Source organism: Crinia signifera, chromosome 12 (assembly GCF_055691185.1).
Source record: "Crinia signifera chromosome 12, ASM5569118v1, whole genome shotgun sequence".
In the NCBI taxonomy this organism is placed as follows: domain Eukaryota; kingdom Metazoa; phylum Chordata; class Amphibia; order Anura; family Myobatrachidae; genus Crinia; species Crinia signifera.
Genome location: NC_139228.1, coordinates 77,625,074 through 77,638,634, shown reverse-complemented (window position 1 = coordinate 77,638,634; position 13,561 = coordinate 77,625,074). Strand labels below are relative to the sequence as shown.

At 43.8% G+C, this 13,561-nt stretch overlaps 1 protein-coding gene across 1 annotated transcript; it reads left to right on the top strand.

Annotated features, from left to right (window-relative positions):
* Positions 1-674: 674 nt before the first annotated feature.
* Positions 675-10,741, top strand: LOC146049553 (embryonic protein UVS.2-like). Its single transcript, XM_083166080.1, has 4 exons — positions 675-791; positions 4,134-4,344; positions 5,936-6,072; positions 10,523-10,741. Exons 2-4 carry the CDS (start codon positions 4,281-4,283, stop codon positions 10,739-10,741), a joined length of 420 nt encoding a protein of 139 aa, XP_083022206.1. The 5' UTR covers positions 675-791; positions 4,134-4,280.
* Positions 10,742-13,561: the final 2,820 nt, after the last annotated feature.

Here is a 13,561-nt window from a genome sequence, read left to right as displayed (position 1 = left end):
ATACAGTAACTATGTAATTGAATGTTATCAGACTTGATACTCAAATGCTTATTGGACGATTGATATAAGCACAGTATGCTACTAAAATGTATCCAGGTCTAAACATCCCTTACCTCTCATACATGTAAGGCTCATTTGTAAATATGTATTATATGTAACTTTCACTGTCTTGTATATTTGTCACTAATTGTTTAATTAATTGATGAATCTCCGGCAACGGGAGGGTCCCTGACTGATGATGTCATCCTGCACACGAGGTTCACAAAGGGTGTTATTTAATTTGGCTATTTAAGAATGTCAGACCTGTGACAGCATGGAGCCTGGAGAGTGACAGTCCCACCCACATGTTCCATGTAAATACACAACGGAGCCAGCGATGCCTCCTAGAACACCGCTAGCCTCCATTACAGCAGCAGCAGCCCGCTCGGCCCTCTGAACCCTAAATACCTGGTGATGGTGGGCAGCGATGGGTACGATGAATCCACCCCCAGTTCTTACCAGCTTCCAGCACTGACCTGAAAGAAACCTCAAAACATAACTTTTTCAGAAAACATAATGGTTGAAGTTGAGAACCACTGATTTTGAGCTTTATACAGTTAAGACCTATAGTAAATATAAATTAATGATGTTTAACCTCTGCTTTAAACCAACACCCACCTTAAATCCCCTCAGTACGATGTGGAGGAAATTTCTTTGCCTTTCAAGGGAACTTTACATCTCCTGGATACCCTGTTGCTTACTATCCAAACCTTGATTGTATATTCAACATCACTGCTCCTGTGGGATATCAGGTAAGAAAAGTCCTGTAAAAAGTAATTCAGTGTAGTGGTTTATGTATGTAGCCTTAATTATACTGAATAATACTGTAAAGCAACAATATAGTTTTGCATTTTAACAATAGTTGTCAGACTTAAATCTACTGCACTGTACTATATACTGCAGTACAAACATTTTCCTATCTGTGTATAGAATCCATTAGTAGGAGACCTGAGGGCTTCCCAATTCAGCCACATGAAAGTCACTGCACCTACTGTACAATTGGAGTGAGATGCTGCAAAAGGGTGGACTGAGCAGTAGGGCAAGAAGCAACAATGATGTCATTGAGGCTACTGATTCCCACCTTTACTTTCTCCCATTTCTATCATTTTAAAAATATCAAAGTAGTGAACAGAATGTAAACATTACATTACAGAAAATGAATGACAAAGTTAAATAACATTTATAACCTTTTAACCTTCTCCATAATCGCCCCTCCCAGAGCTTAACCCTAACCTTCCATAGAACCTACTCTCTTGTACCTTAACCTTTACCTATTCCACAACCTCCCATTCCCAGCATAACCCTAACCTTCCCCATAGCCTCTGCTTTTGCAGCCTAACTAAACTTCCCCATAACCTTTGCTCCCACAGCCTAACCCTAATCTTACCCATAACCTCCCCTCACACAGCCTATTTCAAACCTTCACCATAACCTCTACTCCTGCAGCCTAACCCTAACCTTCCCTATAGCCTCTGTTTTGACAGCCTAACCATAGCCTTACCCATAACCTTCCCTCCCACAGCCTAACTCTAAACTTATTAATAACTTCCCCTCCAACAGTCTAACCCTAAACTTTCCCATAACCTCCCTTCTCACAGCTTAACTCTAATCTACCCTGTAACCTTCACTCATGTAGTCTAACTCTAACTTTCCCCATAACCTCCCTTCTCTCAATCTAACTACTTCTTCCATAACCTAACCCTAACCTTACCCATTACCTCCTCTCGAACAGTCTAACCCTAACCTTCCCCATAACCTCCCTTCTCTCAATCGAACTACTTCTTCCATAAACTAACCCTAACCTTCCCCATAACCTCCCTTCTTGAAGCCTAACCTTAACATTTCCCATAACATCTGTTTTTGCAGCCTAACCCTAACGTTCCCTGAAATCTTTTACCAAACAGCTTAAAATAACCATAACCTCCCAATCACAGCCTAACCCTAACGTTACCCATAACCTCCCTTCTTGCAGCCTAACGCTAACTTTCCCCCTAACCTCCCCTCCGCAGCCTAACCCTAACTTTCCCCATAACCTCCCCTCTGCAGCCTAACCCTAACCTTCCACGTTACCTCTACTTCTGCAGTCTAACCATAAACTTACCCATAGCCACCTCTCCCTCAGCCTAACCATAACCTTCCCCATAACCTCTCTTCCTGCAGCCTAACTCTACCCCTCCTTTTAACCTATCCTCACACAGCCTAACCCTATCATTCTCAATAACCTCTTCTGCCACAGCCTAACCCTAACCTTTTCCATAACATCCCTTTGAAACCTAATCGTAACCTTCACTATAACCTCCGCTCTTCAGCCTAACCCTCTCCGCACTCATAACCTCAACTCCCCTAGCCTTACCATAACCTTACCCATAAACTCCCCGCCCTAACCCTAGCCATAGCCTCCCATCCCACGGTCTAACCCTTAGCTTACCCATAAGCTTAATTCTCTCAGCCTAACCCTAACCTTCCCTATAACCTCCTTTAATTATAGCCTAATCCTATCCTTACCCATAACTTCCCTTCCCGCTGCCTAACTGTAACCTTCCATGTAACCTTCCCTGTAACTCAGCCTAACCCTAACATTTCCCATAACCCCAGGTCCCACAGTCTAACCCTAACCTTTCCCATAACTTCTCATCTCACAGCCTAACTGTAACCTTCCCTCACACAGCCTAACCCTAACCTTAGACATAACCTCCCCTCCCACAGTCTAACCCTTTGCTTAACCATAACATCCCTTCTTGCAGCCTAACTCCCCATAATCTCCTTTCCAGGACCCTAACTGTAACTTCCATTCTCACAGTTTACCCCTGACCTCCTCTTGGAATTTATGAATCCTCACCAAAAGAGGACTAAGATCACATAAAGCCAGGGTCTCACAGTAGGTGACCCCAAGTATGGCAAGGTGATACTGAGCTGCTAAGTGTGTGTGTATAGCTGGAACTAAGCACACTAGACCAGTGGCAGTCTTTACAGTTTTATTGATAAAAAGTGCTGTACAGGTGAACAACTAAGAGTGAGAAGGGATGGCAATGCTGTGGGAATATGCAGCTAAAGTGGGAAGATGCAAACTCATGTAGGGTACACCCCACGACGACCCGCTCACGATGCACATTGTGAGTGGGTCGTCAGTGTTTCTTCAGACCACTGATGCGGGGGGGCACGACCCGCTCACGATATGCACCGTGAGCGGGTCCGATCCAATGGCGACCCGCACCCGGCAGTATGGTTGTTATTCAGATCCTACCTGCAGCAGGTAGGATCTGAATAACGACCGACCGACCCGCTGGACCGCGCATCGGATCGGTATCGGTCCACACCAGGACAGAAAAGGGCCCAATCACAACACAATCTACATCCAATTGGTCGGAATTGGATCTAGATTGAGGAGATCGGGCCCTAGTTATCCTGGTGTGTACCAGGCATCAGTCTTATATGCGGTTACCATGCTAAGGATCTGGCGTCCCAGGATCGCCTCAGTCGTGGGGGCAAAGTACCTTATACCTCAGATGGCGATGGTGGGATCTATGATAAAGCAACCCCCGAAGAGAGATCGGTCCCACGGCATTGCTGCTGGTGATCGTAGCCGGAGGCGGGCAGTCCAGCCGGCAGGAGGATCGCGGAGCTGCAGCCCCCCTGGCGTCATGCAGCTTCGAGGTCGCTCTAGTGAGAGATCGTCTCCCGGAAACTGCCTGCGCTGTCCGACGCCTGTGAGCTCGACTCCCGGACGGAGGAGACTTGGGGAGATGGGGATGGTTGTGGCTGAGTGAGCTAGCCAACGCATTTCGGCAGTATTCGCTCCATAAGAAGCACATACTTTCTCCCCCACTTTTTTGGGTAGTATATGTCGAGTATGCTTTGGTCCGCCGCCCAAATCCGTATATATACTCCATGAACATCTGTAAATCCCAACAAAAAGTGGGGTTAAGACATTCAAGGGAATATGCAATAATTTTATAGTTATTAGTAAATATTTTTACTTTAAAGTAATGTTTGTTGGATATTCTAAATATATATTGTTATAGTTTTGTGCATCTGTTTTCTGGTATATCCATTTAATAAATCATAATTCGATTCATTTGATAAATATTTTACAGATTTCACTGACTATAACTGATTTTTACCTGGAGATTTCCCCATTCTGCATATTTGACTATGTGGTGGTCCAAGACGAATCCTATAATTACGGCCCATTTTGTGGCAATTATGATACCATTCCAATCATTTCTAATGGTAATTTTTTAATGATACAATTCCATAGTAATCCGGGATTTCAGATGAAAGGTTTCCAGGCTTCTTACATCTTCAGTAAGTAATCATCTATTCATTACCGAATTCTACAAGTCTAAATATACAGATGTGTCATACAATATGGCTGCAGATAGCCCTTCCTGGCGCACCGGGTCCCTGACTCAGCTTAGGCCCAGCATTTGTTACACAACAAATCAAATGCAACAGTCTGGCGCATGTAGCAGTCTGGCACATGCAACAGTCTGGCGCATGTAGCAGTCTGGTGCATGCAACAGTCTGGCCCATGTAGCCGCACGAGTGAAAAATGATTTGATGGCCGCTGACCAATGAATTATTTTTTTATTCCCGGTCTCGCAAATAAAAGTAATTCTAGACTTTTATTTCCGATGGAGATGGCTGAATGTGGGGCGGGCCCTGACTTCATGTGATGACAGCCATCCGCCTCACACAGGCAATGACAAGCAGTATGAATAAGATAGGACTTGCGATGCAGTGCAGCTTGTAGCACACGACGCATTGAGGCTAGGTGTATGAGGACACATCTGTAGCTTTACTGATTGGATTACGTTGACTTGTTGTATCTATAATAAGTGAATGACCTTGATTCCACCTATGTGCATTTTATACCTGATCTATAGGGAATACTTTCCGCATCTAGGCGGTTGGGTTGTCGGAGTTCACAGTACCGAAGCTGGCATCCCAACTACCACCATCAGAATCCCAACTGCCAAGAGGCAGCTTGTGCTAAATATCCGTGCTCAGCGATGCGGGGGATCATGGCGTGTGAGGGGGTGGGGGATGTTGGGGGCGTCTGGTGGACTAGCAAAAATGCGAAATTCGCAGCCTTGTGTGTCAACCATAAAAACATCCATAGTCACAGCTGACGTGACCTGTCAGGACGCACACTGCGCAGCTGTAGGAGGAGATTGTTTCTGCAGTTGCGGCTCTGTTTCCTGATTCTCTCATCCTGACAATCACTGCTGATAGTCAGCCCAGTGGCACCTCCACCGAGCAGCTGCAAATATTAGCAGCACTGTACAGACCTGGGGGCTGCATAGAGGACCAGGTTCCAATATTCACAATGTGTCGTTCACCATACCTCCGAACATTGTAATATGGGGGATCGCAAGCCATGGCCCCATTTTTCATCACTATGGGGGCATGGCCAGCATTGTGTGAGCTGCTGGCCATAACCCCAGCCCCTCTGTCACAGTGAATACATGCTGCACAGAGAGAGCAGAGAAGCAGCAGGTAGGGGGGACTCCCAATTTCCTGACCACCACAACCAACGTATCAGAGAAAATAAACAGCTTTTTTGTAATTGTGAACTTCACACTGTATCTGGAAATGTAATAGCATGTTATAGAGGCGATACAATTCAATCATCATATATTAGAGCACAGGTTCTCAAACCACACAGTGCACGTTTTACAGGTCTCAAGTGAAATAATTAGCTCCTCCTGTGGATCTTTTTAAATTTGTCAATGAGTAATGAATGCACCTGTGCACCTGCCGGGTGACTTGGAAGTCGTGAACTGTGTGGGGTCTTGAGGACTGAGTTTGAGATCCTCTGCATTAAAGCATTGTATAGTTGGACCTACTGGGCTGGATTTTGTATTTACAATGCTGTTTAATCTTTGATTTTCAGTGCCCCCGCCCACCCAAGTACCATGCGGAGGAGATTTCTATGATTTTCAACGGAACATTACGTCTCCAAGATACCCTGATGTGTACCCACCAAATGTGGATTGTACCTACAACATCACAGCTCCTGTTGGATATAAAGTAAGAAACTCCATGGTTAAAGGCCTGGTTACTATCCTGCCAAGTCAGGGCCGTCTTTTCACATGGGCTTAGTGGGCAGGGAATTAATAGTGGAAAAAGCACTCTCTCTTTTTTTGTTGGGGCACTCTTATTTAACTTTATCTCCTGTATTCACAATATAATATTATATGTTAAAATACAGGCAAACAAAACATGAGTGGTTAGAGCAGGGGTTCCCAATCTTTTTTGAATCACGGCACCCTAGAGTACCAGAATATTTTCACGGCACCCCTAGGCCATAAAAAATCTAATTAGATAGGGTTTATATGCAATTCTTAGGGTCAGTTATGTGGTAAAGGGCATGATTTGCTTCTGTTTGTACACATTTTATGACTGGCAGCCACCAGCATTGGTTTTGCGCATAAATAATTAACCATTAATAATTTGAGTTGGTCCTGGACCACCAACTCAGGGCACCCCTGCAAGTGTCCCAAGGCACCCCAGGGAGCCACGGCACACAGTTTGGGAACCACTGGGTTAGAGAATAACATTCAGAGGGACAGGGACACATTTGTATATCAGTGAGGTGATGTAATGTACACTGTATATCAGTGAGGTGATGTAATGTACACTGTATATCAGTGAGGTGATGTAATGTACACTGTATATCAGTGAGGTGATGTAATGTACACTGTATTTCAGTGAGGTGATGTAATGTACACTGTATATCAGTGAGGTGATGTAATGTACACTGTATATCAGTGAGGTGATGTAATGTACACTGTATATCAGTGAGGTGATGTAATGTACACTGTATATCAGTGAGTTGATGTAATGTACACTGTATATCAGTGAGGTGATGTAATGTACACTGTATATCAGTGAGGTGATGTATTGTACAGTACACTGTATATCAGTGAGGTGATGTATTGTACACTGTATATCAGTGAGGTGATGTAATGTACACTGTATATCAGTGAGGTGATGTAATGTACACTGTATATCAGTGAGGTGATGTAATGTACACTGTATATCAGTGAGGTGATGTAATGTACACTGTATATCAGTGAGGTGATGTAATGTACACTGTATATCAGTGAGGTGATGTAATGTACACTGTATTTCAGTGAGGTGATGTAATGTACACTGTATATCAGTGAGGTGATGTAATGTACACTGTATATCAGTGAGGTGATGTAATGTACACTGTATATCAGTGAGGTGATGTAATGTACACTGTATATCAGTGAGTTGATGTAATGTACACTGTATATCAGTGAGGTGATGTAATGTACACTGTATATCAGTGAGGTGATGTAATGTACACTGTATATCAGTGAGTTGATGTAATGTACACTGTATATCAGTGAGGTGATGTAATGTACACTGTATATCAGTGAGGTGATGTATTGTACAGTACACTGTATATCAGTGAGGTGATGTATTGTACACTGTATATCAGTAAGGTGATGTAATGTACACTGTATATCAGTGAGTTGATGTAATGTACACTGTATATCAGTGAGGTGATGTAATGTACACTGTATATCAGTGAGTTGATGTAATGTACACTGTATATCAGTGAGGTGATGTAATGTACACTGTATATCAGTGAGGTGATGTATTGTACAGTACACTGTATATCAGTGAGGTGATGTATTGTACAGTACACTGTATATCAGTGAGGTGATGTATTGTACACTGTATATCAGTGAGGTGATGTAATGTACACTGTATATCAGTGAGGTGATGTAATGTACACTGTATATCAGTGAGGTGATGTAATGTACACTGTATATTAGTGAGGTGATGTAATGTACACTGTATATCAGTGAGGTGATGTAATGTACACAGTATATCAGTGAGGTGATGTATTGTATACTGTATATCAGTGAGGTGATGTAATGTACACAGTATATCAGTGAGGTGATGTATTGTACACAGTATATCAGTGAGGTGATCTAATGTACACTGTATATCAGTGAGGTGATGTAATGTACACTGTATATCAGTGAGGTGATGTATTGTACAGTACACTGTATATCAGTGAGGTGATGCATTGTACACTGTATATTAGTGAGGTGATGTAATGTACACTGTATATCAGTGAGGTGATGTAATGTACACTGTATATCAGTGAGGTGATGTAATGTACACTGTATATCAGTGAGGTGATGTATTGTACAGTACACTGTATATCAGTGAGGTGATGTATTGTACACAGTATATCAGTGAGGTGATGTATTGTACTATGTATATCAGTGAGGTGATGTATTGTACACTGTTGCTTAATACAGTGTCATTAGTTACGTTAATATTATGGAGGTTATTTTGGTTGACTCGTAAGGCTGCAAACAGTGGCCACACCCCCTCCCAATAGCCATGCCCCTTTATTTTTCCGGAACCCGGCCGACCTGTCGGCAACCCTGGCTTCAGACTGTGAGTCACGTGTAGGGTTGCCACCTCTCCCGTTTTTCCGGGAATCTCCCGATTTCGGTGGCAACCCTCCAGGAGACTCCCGGAATCCGGTTGTCTGAAAAAGCCTCCCTGCCCTTTTTGCCGCTCTCCGCGTCCCCCATCGCGTTAACACAGGCAGTGTCTGCCAGGACTAGCTCCGCAGCCTGACAGACACCCTCGCGAGATGATGATGTCATCATCTCGCGAGTATTACCCTGCAAGTTTGCCGGCGCCGCCTCCGCTCTCTGCTGCTGGTCGACCGACTGGAGGGACACCGCGCTGCTGCTAGATGATGGTGGACAGTGGACCGTGGACATGTCGCCTGCTGTCATGTAAGACGACCACCTCCCCGGCCTGCCAGCGCTGCCCAACCCCCCGGCCTTCCAGCGATGCCCAACCCCCCGGCCTGCCAGCGCTGCCCACCCCCGGCCAGCCAGCTCCCCCTCCCCCCGGCCTGCAAGCTGCCCCCCCCCCCCCCGGCCTGCCACCTGCCCTCCCATCTGCCTGTCACCTGCCCTACCCCCCCTGCCTGCCACCTGCCCCCCCCCGCCTGCCAGCGCTGCCCCCCCTTCTCTGCCAGCGGTGCCCAACCCCCTGCCCTGCCGTCTGTGTTTTCTGGCACTGTGGGGGCATGTGTATTTTCTGGCACCGTGGGGGCAAATGTGTTATCTTATGGGGGCATATGTGTTATCTGGCATCGTGGGGGCAAATGTGTTATCTAATGGGGGCATATGTGTTATCTGGCATCGTGGGGGCAAATGTGTTATCTTATGTGGGCATATGTGTTTTCTGGCACTGTGGGGGCATGTGTGTTTTCTGGCACTGAGGGGGCAAATGTATTATCTTATGTGGGCATCTGTGTTATCTGGCACTGTGGGGGCATGTGTGTTATCTGACACTGTGGGGGCGGGATGCAGTTAAAATCCCGGCGGTCGGGATCCCGGCGTTCAGAATCCCGACGCCGGAATCCCGACCGCCGAAATGCCGACACATTCTCCCTCCTGGGGTGTCCACGACACCCCTGGAGGGAGAATAAATTAGTGTGCCGAGCGTAGCGAGGCACCGGGCCCGCTGCGTGGCGAGCGCAGCGAGCCCGCAAGGGGGGGCGATCCACATCCCCCCTTATCGGCATTTCGGCTGTCGGGATTCCGGCGTCGGGATTCTGAACGCCGGGATCCCGACCGCCGGGATTCAATACTGAATCCTGTGGGGGCATGTGTGTTATCTGACACTGTGGGGGCATATGTGTTATCTGGCACCGTGGGGGCAAATCTGTTATCTTATGGGGGCATATGTGTTATCTGGCATCGTGAGGGCAAATGTGTTATCTTATGGGGTCATGTGTGTTTTCTGGCACTGTGGGGGCATGTATATTATCTGGCACTGTTGGGGCATATTTGTTATATGGTACTGTGGGGGCATATGTGTTATCTGGCACTGTGGGGGCATATGTGTTATCTGGCACCCTGTGTCAGAATGTGAATTTTGTTTTACTCATTCCCTGTGTCAGAATGTGGATTTTGGCTTATTCTCTCTGTCACAATGTGAATTTGTACTCATTCCCTGTGCCACAATGTGAATGTTTGCTTTCATCTGTATTAAACACCACGCCCTCTTTCGAATAGGCCACACCCACTTTTAGAATAGGCCACTCCCCTTTTCCGGAGCGTGCGTGCGCATTAGTATTATGGGAGGCATCTCCAGGAATTGATGAAGAGTGAGGTGGCAACCCTAGTCACGTGGCTTACTTACTGTAGCTGTAGCAGAGTGTCCCATCAGCCAGCTGTCCCTGAGCCAAGTGTGGTGTTCAGTGCGCCCTCCTCTCCCATAAATCTCTGCATGTCCTACGCCAGCTATGGCTGGACGCATTTAGCAGTGCCTGTAAATATATATATATATATATATATATTTTATGCATTAAGTCTGTTTCGTAATGTCATTGTTTTATGTTCTATGCTAGATGCCAATAATTATTTTCTATTATCTGGGATGTTGATCAGAATTTCATTTACAGATATTATTGACTGTAAGTGATTTCCACCTGGAACAATCCGACTACTGCTACTTTGATTATTTGGTGGTGAAAGATGGCTTTGATGGATATGGTCCATTCTGCGGGGATTCCGTTATCCCTACCATAACCTCCACTATGAACAAACTAGTGATTACATTCCATAGCGATTACAGCATTGAGTTCAAAGGATTTATCGCTTCCTACACTTTCAGTAAGTAATTCCATCCCAGCTACTCATGTTTGTACAAACGACATCTTTACTGGTTTTCTTCTAGCTTTAACCCTTTGAGTGCCAATATCTTTGTGAGAGGTGTGCAAAATATCGGCTAAAAATCTCAGTGTTGCTCATATTTGTTATATTCATAAAAAAAAATGTTGTGTAAATAAAGATGGGTACTTATATGTTAGTTGGGCGCCCACTATAGTTACTAAGCTCATACCCCCACTATCCCTGTCGGCATGGAGTTGATATTATATAATGTGGCGAGCGAATCGAGCCACCACAAAGAGCTTAGTGGGCGCCCAACTAACATATGAGTACCAAAAGATGATATTTCCTATATAACGTAAACATTACAGGTAATTATGATGATTATAGAAAGAGGATAGATGAACTGAGGTCTCCCTGAGCACCCCCTATGCAGCCCTGGAATTATTCTGGGTGTTTTCCAGGACATCCAAGTGAAAGACTAGTAAGGGAAAAATAAATAAAACCTTGGGCGCAAAGGGTGAACTGACAAGGTGGGTATTTATTAGTAAAATAGAAAAAGCACTGGACCAACGCGTTTCGAGTCTCTAGGACTCTTTATCAAGATCAAAAACCTTGATAAAGAGTCCTAGAGACTCGAAACGCGTTGGCCCAGAATTGCTACCATACCTAAGGACCCAACCCAGTGTCAAGCCTGTGGAGCCTGCAGGGTGGATCCTTTTGGACACTCTGCCTATACCATCTGTGGCTCCATCACCTACACTGGGTGAGAGGGAAAAACTAAGTTTTTTTGTCTCTTTTTTTCTTCATTGATGTTTTTATTGTGATGCTTTTTCTCTTTTACTAATAAATACCCACCTTGTCAGTTCACCCTTTGCGCCCAAGGTTTTATTCATTTTTCCCTTACCATTATGATGATTATGTTTGAATGGCAATTTTCACACCAATTTTGACAAATTCACCCAAAGGGTTAACATGAATCGTTCTACAGATGTATTGTGAGAACATTTCACTTAGTGGTGTACTTTGTAGCTTTCTAGTAACCTGATGGGTTCCCTGCTTACATTCTGACCGCAGAAGACCATTGAGCTCATTTATCAATGAGTATTAAGTTACATATGAGTCCTGTGTCACCCATGTGTCACCCTTGTGACCTTTCCAGTCATGTGTGTAAAATTAGAAAGGGATGATTGATTTATTAAAGAAGAAAAGTTTGATGCATTCAATATTTTAAGGAGAATATTTATGCCAATTGAAACTTTTTTTTGTAACTGCCACATTGATATAGATGTGTTTTATGTACAGTATACAACCCCATGCCAGATTAAGGGCCAGATTCATTAAGCTCCAAAAGTGATAAAATGGAGAGTGATAAACAGCCAGCCAATCAGCTTCTACCTGCCACGTATCAGACTGTGTTTGAAGAATGTCAGGTAAGAGCTGATTGGTTGGTTGTTTATCACTCTCCATTTTATCACTTTTGAAGCTTAGTGGATCTGGCCCTAAATCATGTGGAGGTCACTAGGCAGTCTAATTCTCAGGGCCTCCTCACATATTATCAAATATTGGAACCCTCTCACAAATGATGTCCTAATATGTTTTACATTTTACCAACCAACAATCTATAATCTGCAAACTGTAATGTAAATCTGACACATATGGTACAGTACAACAGATACAGTACAATAGGTACAGTACAATAGGTACAGTACAATAGGTACAGTACAATAGGTACAGTGCAACAGGTACAGTATAATAGGTACAGTACAATAGGTACAGCACAACAGATACAGTACAATAGGTACAGTACAACAGGTACAGTACAATAGGTACAGTGCAACAGGTACAGTCCAATAGGTACAGTACAATAGGTACAGCACAACAGATACAGTACAATAGGTACAGTACAATAGGTACAGTACAACAATAATACATTATTTACTCTGTGGAGTCTTTAATGTAAAGTTTTACTTTCTTTGAGTTCATTTTTTTTCTGTCTTTTGGAAACAATTTAAGAAAACATCATTGTATTTTTCTTTTTCGAGACCAAATCTATATTTTATTATTTATAAGTTGCGGGGTCCTGAAATGCGTATTTGGTAATCGGGCACAGTTATACCCCTTTCACACTGCAAAAATAAGGCAGGTCATTCACGGTTTGTTGCTGAGTCGACGCAGGTCTTTGTGCGGTGTGAAATTTCCCAGGTCCAGCAGCCCGGCATTCCGACCTGGGTTACATTGTGTCAGTATGTAACATTTTACATGTCGCTGTAACATCCATCTGGACATTCTGAATGTTGATATTCAGACCATGTCAAGAGTCTCCTAAACACTAACTTTACTTAAGTGAATACAAGACTAAGAGTATGTACTGTACTGTAACTGTAAAGTAACTGAGCACACTAGAAGCATCAAATATAAACTCCAATGTAGGTCACCTATCCTACACAGTGGACATTCAGAAATAAAAACAGAAATACATAGTTACCAGCTGTGCTAATTAGAAATATAAAAATAAACAACAAAAGATAATCTGGTAGAAAGTTAAAAGTCAGTGTTTCATATTCCTTTATGTCCAAATGTACATGTCTTTTTTCTTTGATATGAATTTCTTCTGTGACCCAACCCTCGCCCAATTGCAAAATACATTAGGGGGGAAAAGAAATGTAAAAACAAGATAGTGTAGTACGTCTTAGGATACATGTAATCCACCTGTGATTTATGCAGATATCCAGCTATCACATCATATCAAATATGTAGGTTGTCATAAAGGTTTCTTTAAAATGCTTCTTCCTGTTCTTATCCTCCATCCTTCTGCTGCTCCTGATACT